General features: G+C 43.4%; 1 protein-coding gene across 2 annotated transcripts in view; it reads left to right on the top strand.

Annotated features, from left to right (window-relative positions):
• The window catches only part of TSGA10 (testis specific 10), a 209541-nt gene that overhangs the window by 118971 nt on the left and 69913 nt on the right, over window positions 1-20657 (top strand). For both annotated transcript variants that reach the window (XM_073614675.1, XM_073614676.1), the window contains exons 15-16: window positions 8440-8625; window positions 17298-17507. In XM_073614675.1, coding sequence (XP_073470776.1) covers window positions 8440-8625; window positions 17298-17507 — 396 coding nt within the window. The remainder of the gene's footprint in view (window positions 1-8439; window positions 8626-17297; window positions 17508-20657) is intronic.

The raw sequence follows: 20657 nt of genomic DNA, 5'->3' as shown, positions 1-20657 counted from the left end.
TGCGCATTAAAAACATGATATGCGTGTGTTAATGTGTTAAAATTCAACACACCGCATATGCAGTTTACATGCATTTTTTTCATGCATTTCATGAATGGTCACTGGTTGTGAGGAGCTGAATGGATAACTGGTTGTTAAGGAGCCGGCACTCACTGGCGTAACCCACGTTGATTCTACAAGAGGCTTCCGCTCAGCAGGTACAGTTTCCCCAGAGCCCACAGACTGGCAGGGTCCTATACAGCAGGACCCCTGACCTATGCTGCCCTCCACCCAAAACCAGGGACCTCTCAATCTGATCAAATGGTGGTTGTTAAAGTTAAGTGCTGACTCCTTAACAACCAACTATTCACTGGTTGTTAGGGATGCCAGCGGGTACAGGCTTCTTAACAACCAGCAACTTTTTTAACAAAATTGTCATATGACCCCAAAAACGTTCCCTTGGTGCATTTTTGATGCATTTTTAGTGCGTTTCTATTGACTTAAAATAGAAGGTATAAAATGCAACATATTGTGAAGAGCTACCAGAACCTGCCTTGCTGGGCACCTGCAGATACTCCAAATAATGACTAATATATAAATTACAATCTGTGAAGACCAATATAATATCTTTTAAAGCCCCTGCAGGGGTGCTAAAGACATCTCAGTGTACTAAAAAACAATCAAAGTAATCAGTGTCCATAAAGTAAAATAATAGCAGTTGAAGCAAGTCATAAGCTTGATATGGCGATTGATCTAATCCATCCAATTTGTGCTCTCATCTATATGCACTGTGCAAGTGTTTAGATATCCAATAGTGAAAGTCCAATGATAATAATAACTGCTGTGTGCACCAAAGTGCCTTCCACCGATCAAACTATGCGCTTATCTCCCAGGGAGACCCACATAAGGTTCAAGTAACTCCTTCCCCTTAGGGGTATAAATCCAGCAATCTGCCATTCAACTGTCGGTACAAGGGCTCCTGATCCCTTATACTGTATTCCTCTTAGGTAAGTATCATAAGGGTAAGGAAAGAACGGTGTTTAACTGTATAAAAACACAATAATTTATTTTAATAAACAGTTTCAACTCACATTTACAGATGCACTATTCCTGGTGCACACAGGTGATTCGCTTGAGTGATTGGGGTGAATTTCCCCTGGAAACTCACTATCCCCAGATCCTCGGTCCTGTGTCTCCAGCAGCTCGCTGTCTGCTTCCCGATTGTAAGCGGTGATGTCACAGGCTCCGTCCAACGTGTTTTGTCACTGCACACGTGACTTTATCAAGAGGAGTGAGTCCAGTGTCATCGCATAGTTATTTATAGGCATCAATTAGAAACTGCGTCTGTCTTGGCCATTATATTAGAGGTCATCTATATCTTTGTCAATTAGATGTTACTTCACGAGTAGCGAGGGATACCGTATAAGGGATCAGGAGCCCTTGTAAAGACAGTGGAATGGCAGATTGCTGGATTGATACCCTAAGGGGAAGGCATTACTTGACCCTTGTGTGAGTCTCCCTGGGAGGTGAGCGCATAATGTGACCGCAGTAAGTGGGCTTAAGCACCATATAGCAATATGGTGTGACCAAATCCCCATATTTTTTGATAATGTTTTTTTTAAAATGTTTAGGTGTTTTGAACTAGCCTTGCTGGAGGTAAATGTCTTTTTTGCATGTGTGCGCTGTAATATTTTGTTCTGTTGTATGGTCTTATGGCTGCACCATCTTTGATGCATCTTTTAGGGTGTGCCCCCCAAATATCTTGTTTGTTTTTCCCTGGGAGGTGATGCATAATGTGACCGGTGGAGGGCACTTTGGTGCGCATAGCAGTTATTATTATCACTGGACTTTCACTTTTGGATATCTAGACACTTGCACAGTGCATATAGATGAGAGCACTAATTGAATGGATTTGATGAATCGCCAAATCAAACTTATTACTTGCTTCAACTGCTATTATTTTACTTTATGGACACTGATTACTTTGATTTTTTTTTTAGTACATAGAGATATCTTTAGGACTCCTGCAGGGGCTTTAACCACTTAAGGACCGCCTCACGCCGATTTACGTCGGCAAGGCGGCACGGGCAGGCAGAATCACGTACATATACGTGATCTGCCTCCCGCGGGTGGGGGGTCCGATCCCCCGGTGCCCGAGGCGGTCCTCTTTTGTCCCCCGGCGATCGGAGGTGAGGGGGAGGCCATCCATTCGTGGCCCCCCCCCCCTCGTGATCGCCGCCGGCCAATCAGAACATTCCTTTGCTGCTGTATGCTAAACAGCAGCAAAGGAAATGATGTCATCTCTCCTCGGCTCGGTATTTTCCGTTCCGGCGCCGAGGAGAGAAGACATCAATATGAGAGTGCACAAACACATACACACTCAGTAGAACATGCCAGGCACACAAAACACCCCCGATCCCCCCCTGATCACCCCCCAATCACCCCCAGCCCCCCCCCCCCCCCCCCGTCACACTGACACCAAGCGTTTTTTTTTTTGTTTTTTTTTCTGATCACTGCATGGTGTCAGTTTGTGACAGTTACTGTGGTAGGGCAGTTAGTACTAGCCCCCTTTGGGTCTAGGGTACGCCCCTAACCCCCCCTAATAAAGTTTTAACCCCTTGATCACCCCCCCATCGCCAGTGTCGCTAAGCGATCATTTTTCTGATCGCTGTATTAGTGTCGCTGGTGACGCTAGTTAGGGACGTAAATATTTAGGTTCGCCGTCAGCGTTTTATAGCGTCAGGGACCCCCATATACTACCTAATAAATGTTTTAACCCCTTGATTGCCCCCTAGTTAACCCTTTCACCACTGATCACGTATAACTGTTACGGGTGACGCTGGTTAGTTCGTTTATTTTTTATAGCGTCAGGGCACCCGCCGTTTATTACCGAATAAGGGTTTAGCCCCCGGTGATATGCGTCGCCCCAGGCAGCGTCAGATTAGCGCCAGTACCACTAACACCCACGCACGCAGCATACGCCTCCCTTAGTGGTATAGTATCTGAACGGATCAATATCTGATCCGATCAGATCTATACTAGCGTCCCCAGCAGTTTAGGGTTCTCAAAAACGCAGTGTTAGCGGGATCAGCCCAGATACCTGTTAGCACCTGCGTTTTGCCCCTCCGCCCGGCCCAGCCCACCCAAGTGCAGTATCGATCGATCACTGTCACTTACAAAACGCATAACTGCAGTGTTCGCAGAGTCAGGCCTGATCCCTGCGATCGCTAACAGTTTTCTTGGTAGCATGTTGGCGAACTGGCAAGCACCAGCCCCAGGCAGCGTCAGGTTAGCGCCAGTAGCGCTAACACCCATGCACGCACCGTACACCTCCCTTAGTGGTATAGTATCTGAACGGATCAATGTCTGATCCGATCAGATCTATACTAGCGTCCCCAGCAGTTTAGGGTTCCCAAAAACGCAGTGTTAGCGGAATCAGCCCAGATACCTGCTAGCACCTGCGTTTTGCCCCTCCGCCCAGCCCACCCAAGTGCAGTATCGATCCATCGTTCACTGTCACTTACAAAACACTAAACGCATAACTGCAGCGTTCGCAGAGTCAGGCCTGATCCCTGCGATCGCTAACAGTTTTTTTGGTAGTGTTTTGGTGAACTGGCAAGCACCAGCCCCAAGCAGCGTCAGGTTAGCGCCAGTGCCGCTAACACCCACGCACGCAGCATACGCCTCCCTTAGTGGTATAGTATCTGAACGGATCAATATCTGATCCGATCAGATCTATACTAGCGTCCCCAGCAGTTTAGGGTTCCCAAAAACGCAGTGTTAGTGGAATCAGCCCAGATACCTGCTAGCACCTGTGTTTTGCCCCTCCGCCCGGCCCAGCCTAGCCCACCCAAGTGCAGTATCGATCGATCACTGTCACTTACAAAACACTGAACACATAACTGCAGTGTTCGCAGAGTCAGGCCTGATCCCTGCGATCGCTAAGAGTTTTTTTGGTAGCGTTTTGGTGAACTGGCAAGCACCAGCGGCCTAGTACACCCCGGTCATAGTCAAACCAGCACTGCTGTAACACTTGGTGACGTGGCGAGTCCCATAAGTGCAGTTCAAGCTGGTGAGGTGGTAAGCACAAGTAGTGTCCCGCTGCCACCAAGAAGAAGACAAACACAGGCCCGTCGTGCCCATAGTGCCCTTCCTGCTGCATTCGCCAATCCTAATTGGGAACCCACCACTTCTGCAGCGCCCGTACTTCCCCCATTCACATCCCCAACCAAATGCAGTCGGCTGCATGAGAGGCATTTTCTTTATGTCCTCCCGAGTACCCCTACCTAGCGAACCAACACAAAAAAGATGTCGTGTCTGCAGCAAGCGCGGATATAGGCGTGACACCCACTATTATTGTCCCTTCTGTCCTGACAATCCTGGTCTTTGCATTGGTGAATGTTTTGAACGCTACCGTTCACTAGTTGAGTATTAGCGTAGCGTACAGCATTGCACAGACTAGACACACTTTCACAGGGTCTCCCAAGATGCCATCGCATTTTGAGAGACCCGAACCTGGAACCGGTTACAGTTATAAAAGTTAGTTACAAAAAAAAGTGTAAAAAAAAAAATATATATATATATAAAATAAAAAAAAATAGTTGTCGTTTTATTGTTCTCTCTCTCTATTCTCTCTCTATTGTTCTGCTCTTTTTTATTCTATTCTATTCTGCAATGTTTTATTGTTATTATGTTTTATCATGTTTGCTTTTCAGGTATGCAATTTTTTATACTTTACCGTTTACTGTGTTTTATTGTTAACCATTTTTTTGTCTTCAGGTACGCCATTCACGACTTTGAGTGGTTATACCAGAATGATGCCTGCAGGTTTAGGTATCATCTTGGTATCATTCTTTTCAGCCAGCGGTCGACTTTCATGTAAAAGCAATCCTAGCGGCTAATTAGCCTCTAGACTGCTTTTACAAGCAGTGGGAGGGAATGCCCCCCACTACCACCGTCTTCCGTGTTTTTCTCTGGCTCTCCTGTCTCAACAGGGAACCTGAGAATGCAGTCAGTGATTCAGCCAGCTGACCATAGAGCTGATCAGAGACCAGAGTGGCTCCAAACATCTCTATGGCCTAAGAAACCGGAAGCTACGAGCATTTCATGACTTATATTTTGCCGGATGTAAACAGCGCCATTGGGAAATTGGGAAAGCTTTTTATCACACTGATCTTGGTGTGGTCAGATGCTTTGAGGGCAGAGGAGAGATCTAGGGTCTAACAGACCACAATTTTTTCAAAAAAGAGTACCTGTCACTACCTATTGCTATCATGGGGGATATTTACATTCCCCGAGATAACAATAAAAATGATTAAAAAAAAAAAAATGAAAGGAACAGTTTAAAAATAAGATAAAAAAGCAAAAAAATAATAAAGAAAAAAAAAAAGCACCCCTGTCCCCCCCTGCTCTCGCGCAAAGGCGAACGCAAGCATCGGTCTGGCGTCAAATGTAAACAGCAATTGCACCATGCATGTGAGGTGTCACCGCTAACGTCAGATCGAGGGCAGTCATTTTAGCAGTAGACCTCCTCTGTAAATCTAAAGTGGTAACCTGTAAAGGCTTTTAAAAATGTATTTAGTTTGTCACCACTGCACGTTTGTGCGCAATTTTAAAGCATGTCATGTTTGGTATCTATCTACTCGGCCTAAGATCATCTTTTTTATTTCATCAAACATTTGGGCAATATAGTGTGTTTTAGTGCATTAAAATTTTAAAAAGTGTGTTTTTTCCCCAAAAAATGCATTTGAAAAATCGCTGCGCAAATACTGTGTGAAAAAAAAAATTAAACACCCACCATTTTAATCTGTAGGGCATTTGCTTTAAAAAAATATATAATGTTTGGGGGTTCAAAGTAATTTTCTTGCAAAAAAAAATAATTTTTTCATGTAAACAAAAAGTGTCAGAAAGGGCTTTGTCTTCAAGTGGCTAGAAGAGTGGGTGATGTGAGACATAAGCTTCTAAATGTTGTGCATAAAATGCCAGGACAGTTCAAACCCCCCCCAAATGACCCCATTTTGGAAAGTAGACACCCCAAACTATTTGCTGAGAGGCATGTCGAGTCCATGGAATATTTTATATTGTGACACAAGTTGCGGGAAAGAGACAATTTTTTTTTTTTTTTTGCATAAAGTTGTCACTAAATGATATATTGCTCAAACATGCCATGGGAATATGTGAAATTACACCCCAAAATACATTCTGTTACTTCTCCTGAGTACGGGGATACCACATGTGTGAGACTTTTTGGGAGCCTAGCCGCGTACAGGACCCCGAAAACCAAGCACTGCCTTCAGGCTTTCTAAGGGCGTAAATTTTTGATTTCACTCTTCACTGCCTATCACAGTTTCGGAGGCCATGGAATGCCCAGGTGGCACAAACCCCCCCAAATGACCCCATTTTGGAAAGTAGACACCCCAAGCTATTTGCTGAGAGGTATAGTGAGTATTTTGCAGACCTCAATTTTTGTCACAAAGTTTTGAAAATTGAAAAAAGAAAAAAAAAGTTTTTTCTTGTCTTTCTTCATTTTCAAAAACAAATGAGAGCTGCAAAATACTCACCATGCTTCTCAGCAAATATCTTGGGGTCTCTACTTTCCAAAATGGAGTCATTTGGGGGGGTTTTGTGCCACCTGGGCATTCCATGGCCTCCGAAACTGTGATAGGCAGTGAAGAGTGAAATCAAAAATTTACACCCTTAGAAATCCTGAAGGCGGTGATTGGTTTTCGGAGCCCCGTACGTGGCTAGGCTCCCAAAAAGTCCCACACATGTGGTATCCCCATACTCAGGAGAAGCAGCTAAATGTATTTTGGGGTGCAATTCCACATATGCCCATGGCCTGTGTGAGCAATATATCATTTAGTGACAACTTTTTGCAAAAAAAAAAATGTGTCACTTTCCCGCAACTTGTGGCAAAATATAAAATATTCCATGGACTCAACATGCCTCTCAGCAAATAGCTTGGGGTGTCTACTTTCCAAAATGGGGTAATTTGGGGGGGTTTTGTGCCATCTGGGCATTTTATGGCCTTCAAAACTGTGATAGGTAGTGAGGAGTGAAATCAAAAATTTACGCCCTTAGAAATCCTGAAGGCGGTGATTGGTTTTCGGGGCCCCGTACGCGGCTAGGCTCACAAAAAGTCCCACACATGTGGTATCCCCGTACTCAGGAGAAGCAGCTGAATGTATTTTGGGGTGCAATTCCACATAGGCCCATGGCCTGTGTGAGCAATATATCATTTAGTGACAACTTTTTGTAATTTTTTTTTTTTGTCATTATTCAATCACTTGGGACAAAAAAAATTAATATTCAATGGGCTCAACATGCCTCTCAGCAATTTCCTTGGGGTGTCTACTTTCCAAAATGGGGTCATTTGGGGGAGTTTTGTACTGCCCTGCCATTTTAGCACCTCAAGAAATGACATAGGCAGTCATAAACTAAAAGCTGTGTAAATTCCAGAAAATGTACCCTAGCTTGTAGACGCTATAACTTTTGCGCAAACCAATAAATATACGCTTATTGACATTTTTTTTTACCAAAGACATGTGGCCGAATACATTTTGGTCTAAATGTATGACTAAAATTGAGTTTATTGGATTTTTTTTATAACAAAAAGTAGAAAATATGATTTTTTTTCAAAATTTTCGGTCTTTTTCCGTTTATAGCGCAAAAAATAAAAACCGCAGAGGTGATCAAATACCATCAAAAGAAAGCTCTATTTGTGGGAAGAAAAGGACGCAAATTTCGTTTGGGTACAGCATTGCATGACCGCGCAATTAGCAGTTAAAGCGACTCAGTGCCAAATTGGAAAAAGTCCTCTGGTCCTTAGGCAGCATAATGGTCTGGGGCTGAAGTGGTTAAATATATTATATTGGTCTTCACAGATTGTAATTTATATATTAGTCATTATTTGGAGTATCTGCAGGTGCGCACCTAGGCAGGTTCTGGGTAAGGCAGCGGTTCACAATATTTTGCATTTTATGATTTATTTATGTGGGAGCACATTTAGTGTTGAGCAGCACCTCTCTTATTCACAATTTTCACAATTCATTACACTTTTTACACGTGTTTATATTATTTTGCACATAGTAGCGCAGAAGTTGTATATATCTACTTTAAAATAGAAAATGGATTTCAATGTCAAAAGTTACATTGGATTTAAAGGGGAATAATTCTAATGAGCTTTTGTCACGTTGGAAAGGTACGTTCTAGAGCTGCAAAAGGGCACCAGTGTGAAAGGGCACACGTGTATGCTGACCTGAAAACTGCCAGTCACATAAACACATGGCTTTTGCTTTAGAAAAAAGATATTACTGCTATTAATCACAATTAACCCTTATAATACTGATCCTACTGGGGACTTTTTAGGTATTTATGCCCTGCTTGTAGAAGGCTGGACTGTAAAATACTTGGTCTTCAACTATAAGCTATATCTCTTTTCTTAATGATCTATCTGTGCAGGAAAAAGAAAGCAGAGACCTTCTTGAAAATTACCGTAAATCCTCATCACAGGCAGAGATATGGGAGAATAAGTTTTACCAGCTTGAAAAGGAATTTAATTCTGTCAAATTGGACCTTCTTGATGCAGAATCTGAGCGACGAAGGTTTAAAGAGAGAGTTGATTCCTTAGAATTGGAAGTTGAACAGGTAAGAAGCATATGATAGCATATGATATTTAGTTTTTGTAATTCACGATGTAACTTGTTAATTTTTTTTTTGTCCCACAAAGGTGGAAGCTTAGTTCTCCTTGTGCATTCCTTGCAACTAGCTCACTTGTTAAAGCTTAAAGCTGAAATTTAGGTATGGCAGTTTTTAAATAGTTACATTAGCCTATCTTGGACCAAGATGTAAGTGTATATGTGCCATACCTCTTGAATTCCCGTGGTGTAGTAGGCACTGCCGCTGGCTTTCAGGTCCTGTGCCGAGAGGTCTCCCTGCTGCATTGTGGACACAGCAGGTAACCTGCTTGGCATGGGCACCATTCAGAGAGCAGACTTTGCATTTTATCAGTGAATTCACAGTGCTCTGTGATTGGACGAGGTAGAGATTGTAACATCACCACCCTGCTTCTCCACCTCATCAGAGAATTGAAGAGGAGCTCCAGTCATTTTTGTGTTTATTAAAATTCAGCAGCTACAAAAACTGTAGCTGCTGACTTTTAATGAACACACTCTCACCTGTCCCAAGATCCAGCGATGTGCTCACATGAGCTGCCCTTCCCTCAGTCTTCAATCCCTGGTGATGGCATCTCAACTGTGGGCACCCGGCTGTGAAAGCTTGCGGATTCACAGCCGGGTGCCCAATGTGCATGTGTGAGCCGTGCTGTGCATTGTGAATGGTCCCGCAGACCTGTGACATGTCCCAGATGACTGCGGGTAGGTAGGGGTAGAGGAAAAGTTCTGTTTGGATCAAAATTCCCCTTTTGGGTGAAGCTCTGCTTTAAGGAGTAAATACATACTTTACACTTTGTTCCATTAGGCTCCCTCAAGTACTGTGACCTGTCCCCCACAGCATGTCCTGTAGACTGGAGAGGCATGCATCCTGAATCCTGCCTTTCTAACCCTTAATGCGTCTCGAGGATGGAGTTGCCACAATGCCTTTGCTGCACCTGTTGGTTCATGCAGTTCTGCCCCCCCCCATATGGGAAGGAAGAGCTGTGCTGACTTGGTTTGGAGTTTGAGTGGGCTATCTTCCACAGCAATGTGGGCTCTGAGCACAGACCTCGTTGCCTTCCTGCTGTCTCTTCTAGTTTGCGTCAGTTTCAACGATATTCTGGATGGAACCTGGGCTCCCTGCTGCCTCACAAGTGACTTGGTCATAAACTGCGTTAACCCTTTCCGCTCCAGCAGCGAACTTGTGAGTACCCTTGTGAGCTGTCTCTCATTTTGTAATGGTATGGAGGATCATAAGCCCAAGGGCAGCAGTCCTGGGGGATTTTCCGGCTTTCCATCTGCTAACAGTGTGGGGGGTCTTGCAGCATCCTCTTTATAGGACCTGATTCTGATAACCTAGATCACTGACCTCTGCCTGAGTTGCAGCACACTTCTGAGTCTTCCCTAACCCCTTTAAGGGTTAACCCTTCCTTTGTATTGTTTAGGGAAGAATTCTCAGCTACTATGTCTGAGTTTATGGGCAAAGTTGCAGCCACGATAGCCGAGTAAGTGTGTTTCCATGTCCTCTCCTCCAGAGTTTCTGTATTCCCTGAGGCTGCAGTTGCTTCTGCACATCCAGCCGAGAATTGGAGTATTGTACCTTATCCTTATTTGAGAATTTGGTAGCGGAGGATTCACACAGTCTACAGACATAACTCCAAAACCTAAGGACACCATCTCAGTCCTTATTAACACAGTCCATACATGCCTAGGTTTGGCGTGCGTCAGTTACACCTAAAGTGACTATCCTGGGTTCTCTAAAGAACCCTCAACTTGTAAAGATTTTTTCAATACATTTTCTATTGCATCCGGTCCTGTATGGTGATTGGCCTAACCTGGAAAAGGACTTTGCTCTCATAACATGTCTTAACAAAGTTCTGACTGTCCATGTTGAGGACATCACTGCATATATAATTACCCAGTACATAAAAGGCTGAAAGCCTTTTTTAAGGCCTTCCCTCCGGGTCCTGCAAACTGCCATTGTGACTATATTCATCTGCCATACCTTAGCTATTTAGTCCAAATTTATGTCCCGGGATCCTAAATCTATTCTAACTGATCCTTTTGGAACTCATGGCCCTTCTCTATTGTCTTAAAGGGCTAGCAGGTATTATATGGCAAACATCTATAATGGGCTTCTTTTTTGGTACATAAGTGAAGGGCCCTTTGGCTCAAATGTTGGTCTGAAGAGCATCCGTGCGAAAAAAACGCCTCTTTCATATGCCCTATGATGGGGAATGCTTCATTGACGAATGCCCGTACAACTTGTTTATGGAAGACACCAGAGGAAAAATGTTACTTTTTGTAGCAGTAATATAAGGGAAATTCTCTATCTGGGAAACACTCACAATGAGGAGGCACCCACTCCTGGGTGGATGTCTGTTGGCCTTTTCAGCCATCTTGTCCCAGAACATTTCAGACATTTGGATCCAGAACATCGTATCCATGGGCTACAGACTGGAGATTTGATCTTTCACCCCACTTTATGTTGTCAAAAGTTGCTAACATCCCTGCAAAGACTGACAGACCTTCTTGCTGCTCTAGCACAGCTCCTCTCTCAACGAGACATAACCACTGTCCAAGAAAAGGAATAGTTCCAAGGTTTGTATTCTAAGATTGTTTCTAAAAGCAAACAGTAGCATCTATCACATAATGTATCTAAAGGTCCCCAACATCTTCTTCCAGGTACAAAAATTTTGCATGGAAACTTGCTGTGGGAACGAAACAGTACCATTTTTCCCCCTTCCCTTTAGCCTGTCTGCTGCACCTTACTTTCAGGGCATCCTCATAGTGGGATATCTGGATGACCTTCTTCTCAGGGGAATAGTCGACTGAGGCTCTGTCAGACAATGTCCAAAAAACTGTGCAGACCCTACAGAGATTTTGGTGAATCCTAAATCCCAAGAAATTATTGCTGTGTGTGGGTTATTCCTTGGAGTATCTGGGCCTAATCTTATGCCCTGTACACATGAGCGGAAATTCCGCCAGCAAAAGTCCGATGTGAGCTTTTGGTCAGAAATTCCAACTATGTGTATGCTCCATTGGACTTTTGCTGGCGGAATTTCTGTCAGCAAAATATTGAGAGCAGGTTCTCTATTTTTCGGTCGGAAAAAGTTCCTATCGGAAAATGCGTTCTCTGTATGCAATTCCTACGCACAAAAAACCATGCATACTCAGAAACAATTCGAGGCATGCTCGGAAGCATTGAACTTCATTTTCTCGTCTCGTCGTAGCGTTGTACGCCACCGCGTTCTTAACGGTCAAAAGTTCAGAGAACTTTTGTGTGACCGTGTGTATGCAAGCCAAGCTTGAGCAGAATTCCGTCGGAAAAACCATCCAAGATTTTTCTGACGGAAATTCCGCTCGTGTGTACGGGGCATTAGACACAGTCCTGTCCAAGGTCCTGGGCAAACTAGTCTCTCTGCACCCACATTCAGGCTCTCCAGGAGCCATCAAACCCTCCATTTTTGCATTAGAGTCTTGGACCTAATGGTGTCATCCTTTGAGGCAGTTTCATGTATACAGTATCTCACAAAAGTGATTACACCCCTCACATTTTTGTAAATATTTTATTATATCTTTTCATGTGACAACACTGAAGAAATTACACTTTGCTACAATGTAAATTAGTGAGTGTACAGCTTGTAAATTTGCTGTCCCCTCAAAATAACTCAACACACAACCATTAATGTCTAAATAGCTGGCAACAAAAGTGAGTATGCCACTAAGTGAAAACGTCCAAATTGGGCCCAAATTATTGCTCTCACTCTCTCATACTGGTCACTGGAAGTTCAACAGGGCACCTCATGGCAAATATCCAGAGGTTGTCTTTGGGAAATAGACGTATGAGTGCTGCCAGCGTTGCTGTAGAGGTTGAAGGGGTGGGGGGTCAACCTCTCAGTGCTCAGACCATACGCCGCACACTGCATCAAATTGGTCTGCATGGCTGTTGTCCCAGAAGGAAGCCCTTTTCTAAAGATGATGCACAAGAAAGCCCGCAAACAGTTTGCTGAAGACAAGCAGACTAAGGACATGGATTACTGGAACTATGTCCTGTGGTCTGATGAGAGCAAGATAAACTTATTTGGTTCAGATGGAGTCAAGCGTGTGTGGTGGCAACCAGGTGAGGAGTACAAAGACAAGTGTGTCTTGCCTACAGTCAAGCGTGGTGGTGGGAGTATCATGGTCTGGAGCTGCATAAGTGCTGCTGGCCCTGGGGAGCTACAGTTCATTGAGAGAACCATGAATACCAACATGTACTGTGACATACTGAAGCAGAGCATGATCCCCTCCCTTCGGAGACTGGGCCGCAGGGCAGTATTCCAACATGATAATGACCCCAAACACACCTCCAAGACGACCACTGCCTTGCCATTAAAGCTGAGGGTAAAGATGATTGACTGGTCAAGCATGTCTCCAGACCTAAACCCTATTGAGCATCTGTGGGGCATCCTCAAATGGAAGGTGGAGGAGTGCAAGATCTCCGTGATGTGGTTATGGAGGAATAGAAGAGGACTCCAGTGACAACCTGTGAAGCTCTGGTGAACTCCATGCCCAAGAGGATTAAGGCAGTGCTGGAAAATAATGGTGGCCACACAAATGATTGACACTTTGGGCCCAATTTGGACATTTTCACTTAGGGGTGTACTCACTTTTGTTGCCAGCGGTTTATACATTAATAGCTGTGTGTCGAGTTATTTTGAGGGGACAGCAAATGTACACTGTTATACAAGCTGTACACTCACTACTTTACATTGTAGCAAAGTGTAATTTCTTCTGTGTTGTCACATGAAAAGATATAATAAAATATTTACAAAAATGTGAGGGGTGTACTCACTCTTGTGAGACACTGTACCTAATTCCAATCCAGACCATTTCAGCTGTACATTCTGGCAGTGTGGGGCAAGAGACGGCAGTCTCTGGATCATCCCATACACCTGACCAGCAGGACTAGGCTTGCCCTGTAGTGGAGGATCACAAGATTGGTGCTTGAATTAGGAAAATTTGTCCTCCCAGTGGTTTGGAAGGTGCTCACGATGGATTCCAACCTATCAAGCTGGGGGAGAATCTTAAGTATACGCTCAGTAAAAGGAACTTGGACACTGGAAGAAGCTAGGCTCCTGAACAATATTCTGTAACCCAGGGTGATTTGCTTATCTGTTTAAGACTGGACCTCTTGTCCTGCAAGGTCTCTGGACCAAAATTCAATCAGACAATGCCACTGCAGTGGCTTACATCAGGGAGGCATCAGAAGTCTCTGGGCTCAAAGAGAAGCAGATCTGATTCTGGCTTGGGCAGAACATCACATTCCAGCTTTCACTGCTGCGTACATCCCAGGTGTGTAAAATTGGCAGGCGGGCTTATTCAATCATTAATGTTTGGAGTTCTGAGAGTCTCTAAGTTGCCAACCTTAAAGTGGTTCTAAAGGCAGAAGGTTTTTTATCCTAATGCATTCTATGCATTAGGATAAAAAACCTTCTGTTTGCAGTAGCCCCCCTAATAATCACCTGAGCCCCATCTCAATCCATCGATGTTGCCGGCTGTCTCTCCCTCATTGGTTGAGACAGTAGTAGGCACCATTGGCTCCTGTTGCTGTCAATCAAAGTCAGTGAGCCAATGAGCACAAAGCAGGTAAGTATAACATGTTTGTTATTTTTAAACAAACAAAAAAAACAAGACTTTAAATATCACTTTAACTTGTAAATAACCATTTTCTGTGCTAAATAAGGACAAGGATGTTTTGAGGTTCTGGGCCACTTTTCTTCCCAACATGGATTCTTCCTTTCCCCTAACCAGGACATTTTTTATGCAATCTCTCTGTCCTGCTCCTAAACATCCTAAGGATATTTTGCTCAGTTGTCTGCATGTGGTACACATTGTTTAAATTTCATGCTCAGTTACAGCAGCTTCTGGCAGTCCAACTCTCTGTTTGTCATTCCGGAAGGTCCATAGGGTACAGCCTACTACACATTCCAGTATTGCTAGATAGATTAGACAGCTCGTCTTCAAAATTATGACCTAGAAGGCTAGGTCCCACTTTCTTGGTCAAAGTGCATTCCACTATACTGTTTAGCACATGGGTTTTTCAGCAACAAACATGTGTTCCTCGGATTTGCAAGACTGCCACCTGGTCTTCTGGTTACACGTTCGTTAAATTTTCAGGCCTGCTGCGGTCACCTCTGTTAACCTGTTTGTTTTTGTGGGCCTGTTAGCCTTTCTTTACTCAGTTGCCCACCTCTAAAGATAAGATTTTTGACTGCATGTAAAATAGTTTTCTTGGAGTACATTACTTGACACAGGTCCCTCCCCTCTGTTCTTATGATCCACTCCTATCATTGCTTGCTAACAAAAATGAGGGTTGCCCATAATGGGAGGTAGAGTTGCCAACTCATCCCTTTAAACCCAAACACCTTTGAATTACACAGGTTCTGAGTCTAATTAAATGCAGATAAGGCGCCAAGTGAGTTTACTTACCACCTTAATCAGACACGGAACCTGTGTAATTAATATGCGTTCGGGTTTAAAGGGATGAGGTGGCAACCATAATGGGAGGGGTTATGCGGGAACGTCCTTACAGCTTTGTTTTGCCAGTGTTCTAGCTCCTGAAGGCAGCAGCATAACTTAAAGCGGAGTTCCGCCCAAAAGTAGAACTTCCGCTTGAAGGACTCCTGACCCCCTGACATGCCACATTGGGGAGGTACCTAGTTTTGACAGGTACCCAGCTCCCACTCCCGCTCGGAGCAGCGCCGAGCCACGAGCGGAAGTTCTCCTCTCCCCCTCCCTCCCTGCAATCTTCTGGGACACGTCACAGGTCCCAGAAGATTGCCCGGCCATTCGGGACTCGCAGCACGACATGCGCAGTGTGCACCCGGCTGTGAAGCCGCAAGCTGTCACAGCCGGGTGCCCACACTTGCAGTGCTGTTGCCACGGAGAGGGAGAGAAGTGAGGCTTCAGGCGGCCGCATCGCTGGACTGTGGGACAGGTGAGTGTATGTTTATTAAAAGTCAGCAACTATACTTTTTGTAGCTGCTGACTTTTAATAAACACAGAAACGGTTGGAACTCCTCTTTAATGTACCTGAATCTTGTGCTCCATAATGTACTCCAAGGAATTTACATTAAGTCAAAAATCCTGTTTTTTGCCAGTTATTAAATGTGCTATTTTGAAAAAGATTGGTTGCTAGGGAATTTGCTGCCAAAAAAATCACCCTCAATTCAGTTACACTATTGTTTATTAGTTTTTGTGTGTAAAATCTACTTTGATCTACAATGTCAGAAAAGGGTAGTAGACATTTCACATAATGTAATAAGTTTCACATTTTATACAGCTTTTCAAAACAGAGAACAGAAATAAGAAATATAGGATACCATAGAGTGGTCTTATTATAGGGTCGGGACAAAGAAAGGATTTAGAGGTGGATAATCCCACCAAAACTTCTTATGCCGCGTACACACGGTCGGACTTTTCGTCTACAAAAGTCCGACGGACCAGAGCTGGCTGACAATCCGATCGTGTGTGGGCTTCCCCGGACTTTCAGCGGACCTTTTCAGCCGCAAATCTGACGGACTTTAGATTTGAAACATGCTTCAAATCTTTACGTCGTAACTATGCCGGATCCAGAAATCCGCTCGTCTGTATGCTAGTCCGACGGACAAAAACCCACGCTAGGGCAGCTATTGGCTACTGGCTATCAACTTCCTTATTTTAGTCCGATGTACGTCATCACGTACAAATCCGTCGGACTTTTGTGTGATCGTATGTAGGCAAGTCCATTCGTTAGAAAGTCTGCCGCAAGTCCGCCAAAAGTCCGTTGAAAGTCTGTCGGACAGGCTGTCGGACTTTCGTAGCCGAAAAGTCCGACCGTGTGTACGCGGCATTAGGGTAAATGAGAAACGGGGGAGGGAAATTAGTAGGAAAAGGGATATAGGTAGGATAGATAGGAAATAAATATTTACAGCGGACACACTTCCCCCTAAGGTGCTAGAAGGGTTTGATCTTGGGAAGAAACCTAGAGCTCTAGGGCTGCCAGTTGCACAGGATTTTATCCATTTTGTCAGTCAATTTTTCTTCAGTCTCTTTGTGCCACAAGACCAAATTAATTCTTGACTCAGTTTAGCCAGGGAGAGGGTAGGTGATTTCCAGACCTTAGCAAGTGTATGCTTATCTGCTGTCAGAGTGTGGAGAAATAGTTTGAATTTCTTTTTGGAAAGACCAGGAGGTTTAAGATTTAAGCAAGCACATTGAGCTAAGAAGAGATTTGAGAAGTGTAATAGTTCAGAGTACACTTCCTCCCAAAATTTCTGTGTTGCTGGGCAGGTCCAACATTTGTGGAGAAGGTTCCCATTTGTCCGCACCAACTAAAGTACTGTGGTTGATACCCCTCTTACAATCAGAAGTGCCTATCACAAATATGATCCAAGTGCTTAAAAAAAGCTTTCAGAAGCAGATTTCACTATTATAATTCTACAATAGGAAAGTCTTTTTGTGAAAAGTATGTGGCCCAAAGTACACAAAGGAGCTATGATTACCACCAGAGTTCATGCACATTTCTTCTGTCTGACAAATTAGATGACATTTCTAAATACGGTATTTGTTTTGTGTGTGATATATACTGTATATATGTGCGTGTAAATATTTATTTATACATATTTTGTTTTTCATCATCAGCATATTACCTCAGAGCATTCCTACAAATCTCAGTTAAGCAACATAACCAAATCAGCAACAAGGATGGAAGAAGAGCTGCGGCAGGTCAAAGCAGAAAAGGCTTCAGCCCTCAGTGACCTGGCCACTACACGAGAGCTTTGTGTTAAATTAGATTCTGGGAAAGAGTTGATAAACCGTCAGCTCCATGCCAAAACCCAAGATGTGGAGAGGGTATGTTACCCTGTACAATATAAATTAAAATATGTGCGGGCAAGACACAGGTTCCTGTTAAGGCCAACATTTTGGATATATAAGCAATGGTCCTAGTGAAAGCAACCTCTGTTTCAATAGTTTGAGAAGTCATATGCAATCTGTGGCAGTTAAAGGCTTTAGTAGGAAAATCAACACAGAAATATGGTTTTTAGAAGTAGTTGACATACAAGTATTGAATGCAGTTGAAAAAAAATAATACAAAGGCCTTATTACAGGCAGTCCCCGGGTTACAAACAAGATAGGGACTGTAGGTTTGTTCTTAAGTTGAATCTGTTTGTAAGTCGGAACAGGTCCATTTTAAGTGTAAGTGTAGCTCCAGCCAAATTTTTAAGCTTTTTGGATAGCATAGGGAAAGTTATCACCCCTGTAATGTTTGTTTTGCTGTCTGTGCCCCTGTTCAGAAGATTTCACCTCACTTTCTGTCCCAATGACAAATGGATTTTGAAAATTTTGGGCTGTTAGGGAAACATGGACTGGTGATAAAGCATCAGTGGAGACACCTTTTTCCCATATTAACTCTTACAGGAGTGAATTTCCCTTGCTAGGGGTAGATTTCCTCTCACTTCCTGTTGTCTCCCTCCGTTTGTAAGTAGGAGTCGTTTGTAAGTCGGATGTTTGTAAGTAGGGGACCGCCTGTATCTCCCTAAACTAAAAATACATTATGTACATTCTCCCAGCATTGCCACATGTCTATAAAAAAAATCCTCAAACCTACAGAATTGGAGATATTTGACACGTTCATCATTGTATTTTTATGCATCAAATTGATCTTGATAGCTAACCACGGTAGACAAAAGAAGGCAACAAAATGGCTTTTTGTTGGTTTCTTCTATGGGGTTTTCAGACAGAAAGTCAGCTGTATGTCTGGAAAAATATTGCTTTCCACTATGCCTTTTTTTCCAATGGTTTCAGACCTTTTTAGGTCACATTCCTATGATTGCTGCTTATAAATTCAAGTAGAAATCCCAATTATTATTTTCATCTGGCTGGTTTATATCTAAGCACCACATAGCACATTTTTTTTTTTTACAAATATTGAGGTGTTTTTATTCAAGAGTAAAGACATACAAAATTTGCATACATTGACAGAATAGATAAATTATTTCCAATATCTACAAGAATTTAGATGTACTTAACAAGTATTACAATCCGTGCATGTATATTGTAGCAAAGGCTATACTCGGACAGTTGCAATCCGTGAAGTGTCAGAGGCCCAAACATCAGGTGTACGTATGGGCAAGGACAATACTAACATGTATAAAAAGAGAAAAAAGGAAGAAGAACAAAAAAAGGAAAAACATCAATCAGATAACATATCACATGTGGCTGCGTTTCCTAGCCATGTGTCCCATATTTTGCCATACTTGGTAGGGCAACCTCTATGAATATAAATCTCTTTCTTATATGGTAGAACACTGTTCACAGCTGAAATCCATTCCTGGAGTGACGGTGGCGTGACCTGAAGCCATTTTCTCGCTATGAGTAGTCTGGCGATAAACAGCGTCTCCTGAAGGAATATTTTGTGAGATTTATCCGAATCTGGATCGGGGGAATACTCCCAGCAGACACTGTTTAGGGCACAATTTCAGGGGGGATCCTATCTCATCATGGATAAATTTCACTATATGGGACCAGTAGTTATGTATTGCCGGGCAGGACCATAGAAATTGAAAGAAGGTACTGGATGGACTAGCACAGCGGGGACACAGCGGATTTTGGTCAGGTTTGTATTTAGCCAGTCAGAGAGGGGTAAGATATACCCTATGCATGATATAGAGTTGTGTGAGACGGTCTGATAGTTTCGTGGAGACCCTTTTACAAGCGTCCAATGCATCTTCCCATTCACCATCCTCCAGCCCCCCCCCCACCTCCCCAGACCAACAGTCCTTTAGTTTATAAGCAAGAGTATTCGCTGTAGGGAGAAGTAGTAAATTGTAAAATCCGGAGATAAGTTTACGAGAGTCTAGTCCCATCATAATATAGGAGACGTCTAGACGTTCTATATTAGGGATGGCATTACCAAATTGGGCCTGAAGAGCATGATGGAGCTGGAGGTATCGGAAGTGCATATGGCTGGGAAGGCTAAACTCCACCTTAAGTTGTTGGAACAATTTTAAGGCAGTGTCACAGTAGACATCTGATAGGTATCTAATCCCTTGTCTAAGCCAGAGGGTATGTTCTGGTGTTTTCGTCAATTCTTTCAGAGCGGGGTTATCCCATAGGGGTGTATGGAAGTGTGTAGGTGGTATCTGTAATTTATGTCCTGCTATCTCCCAAATTTTACAGTGATGGTATAATGACCCCCTGCAGTCACCTACCCCGTGTGTACCCATATTGCCCTTAAGCAGAATTTGAAATGGATGAGACACCTCACGGTTTTGAGGAGAGCATATCAGGCACAGCTAACGATTTTTGTCATGTTTATCAATATGAAAAAAGTGGGACAGCTGTGCTGCCAGGTAATAAAGGTTAAAGTCGGGTAATGCAGTTCCCCCCCGGTCAGTAGGGTTTTTAAGTGTTTGCCAAGACAATTTATGTCGGCCTGTTCCCCACACAAAAGAGTTGAGTAGAGCTTCAATAGATTTGAAAATCTTAAGGGGCAAATTGGCCGGGGCATGCCAGAAAACATACAAAAACTTGGGAAGGAGAACCATTTTAATGAGATTTACCCGACCCATTACTCCAAGGGGTAGTTTAGCACATGTTTGTGTTTTGGATTTTAAATTCACTATTAGGGGTTCTATATTTAACTTGGTAAAGTCTTCTGGTGAACGGGTGATTACAATACCTAAGTATGTCATAGAGATGACTCTAAGTAGTGGGGAGGAGGACTGAAGTTCTGTAGGGGCACTCACGTCGATAGGGAGGATCTGGGATTTATCCCAGTTTATTTTCAGGCCAGAGTATCTACCAAAGTGTTGAATAACTTTGAGAGCTACTTGTAAGGACGGGCCTGCATCTTCCAAATACAGTAACATTTCATCTGCATATAGACTAATTTTTTCTATCAGGTCTCCCTGCCGCAGCCCACAAACTCCTGGGTGTGACCTAAGTGTGGAGGCAAGAGGCTCTACTGCAAAGGCATACAATAAAGGGGACAAGGGGCAT

This window comes from Aquarana catesbeiana, linkage group LG02 (assembly GCF_042186555.1).
Source record: "Aquarana catesbeiana isolate 2022-GZ linkage group LG02, ASM4218655v1, whole genome shotgun sequence".
Lineage (NCBI taxonomy): Eukaryota > Metazoa > Chordata > Amphibia > Anura > Ranidae > Aquarana > Aquarana catesbeiana.
Note: the sequence above shows the minus strand (reverse complement) of the source record. Positions and strands in the feature narration are given on the sequence as shown.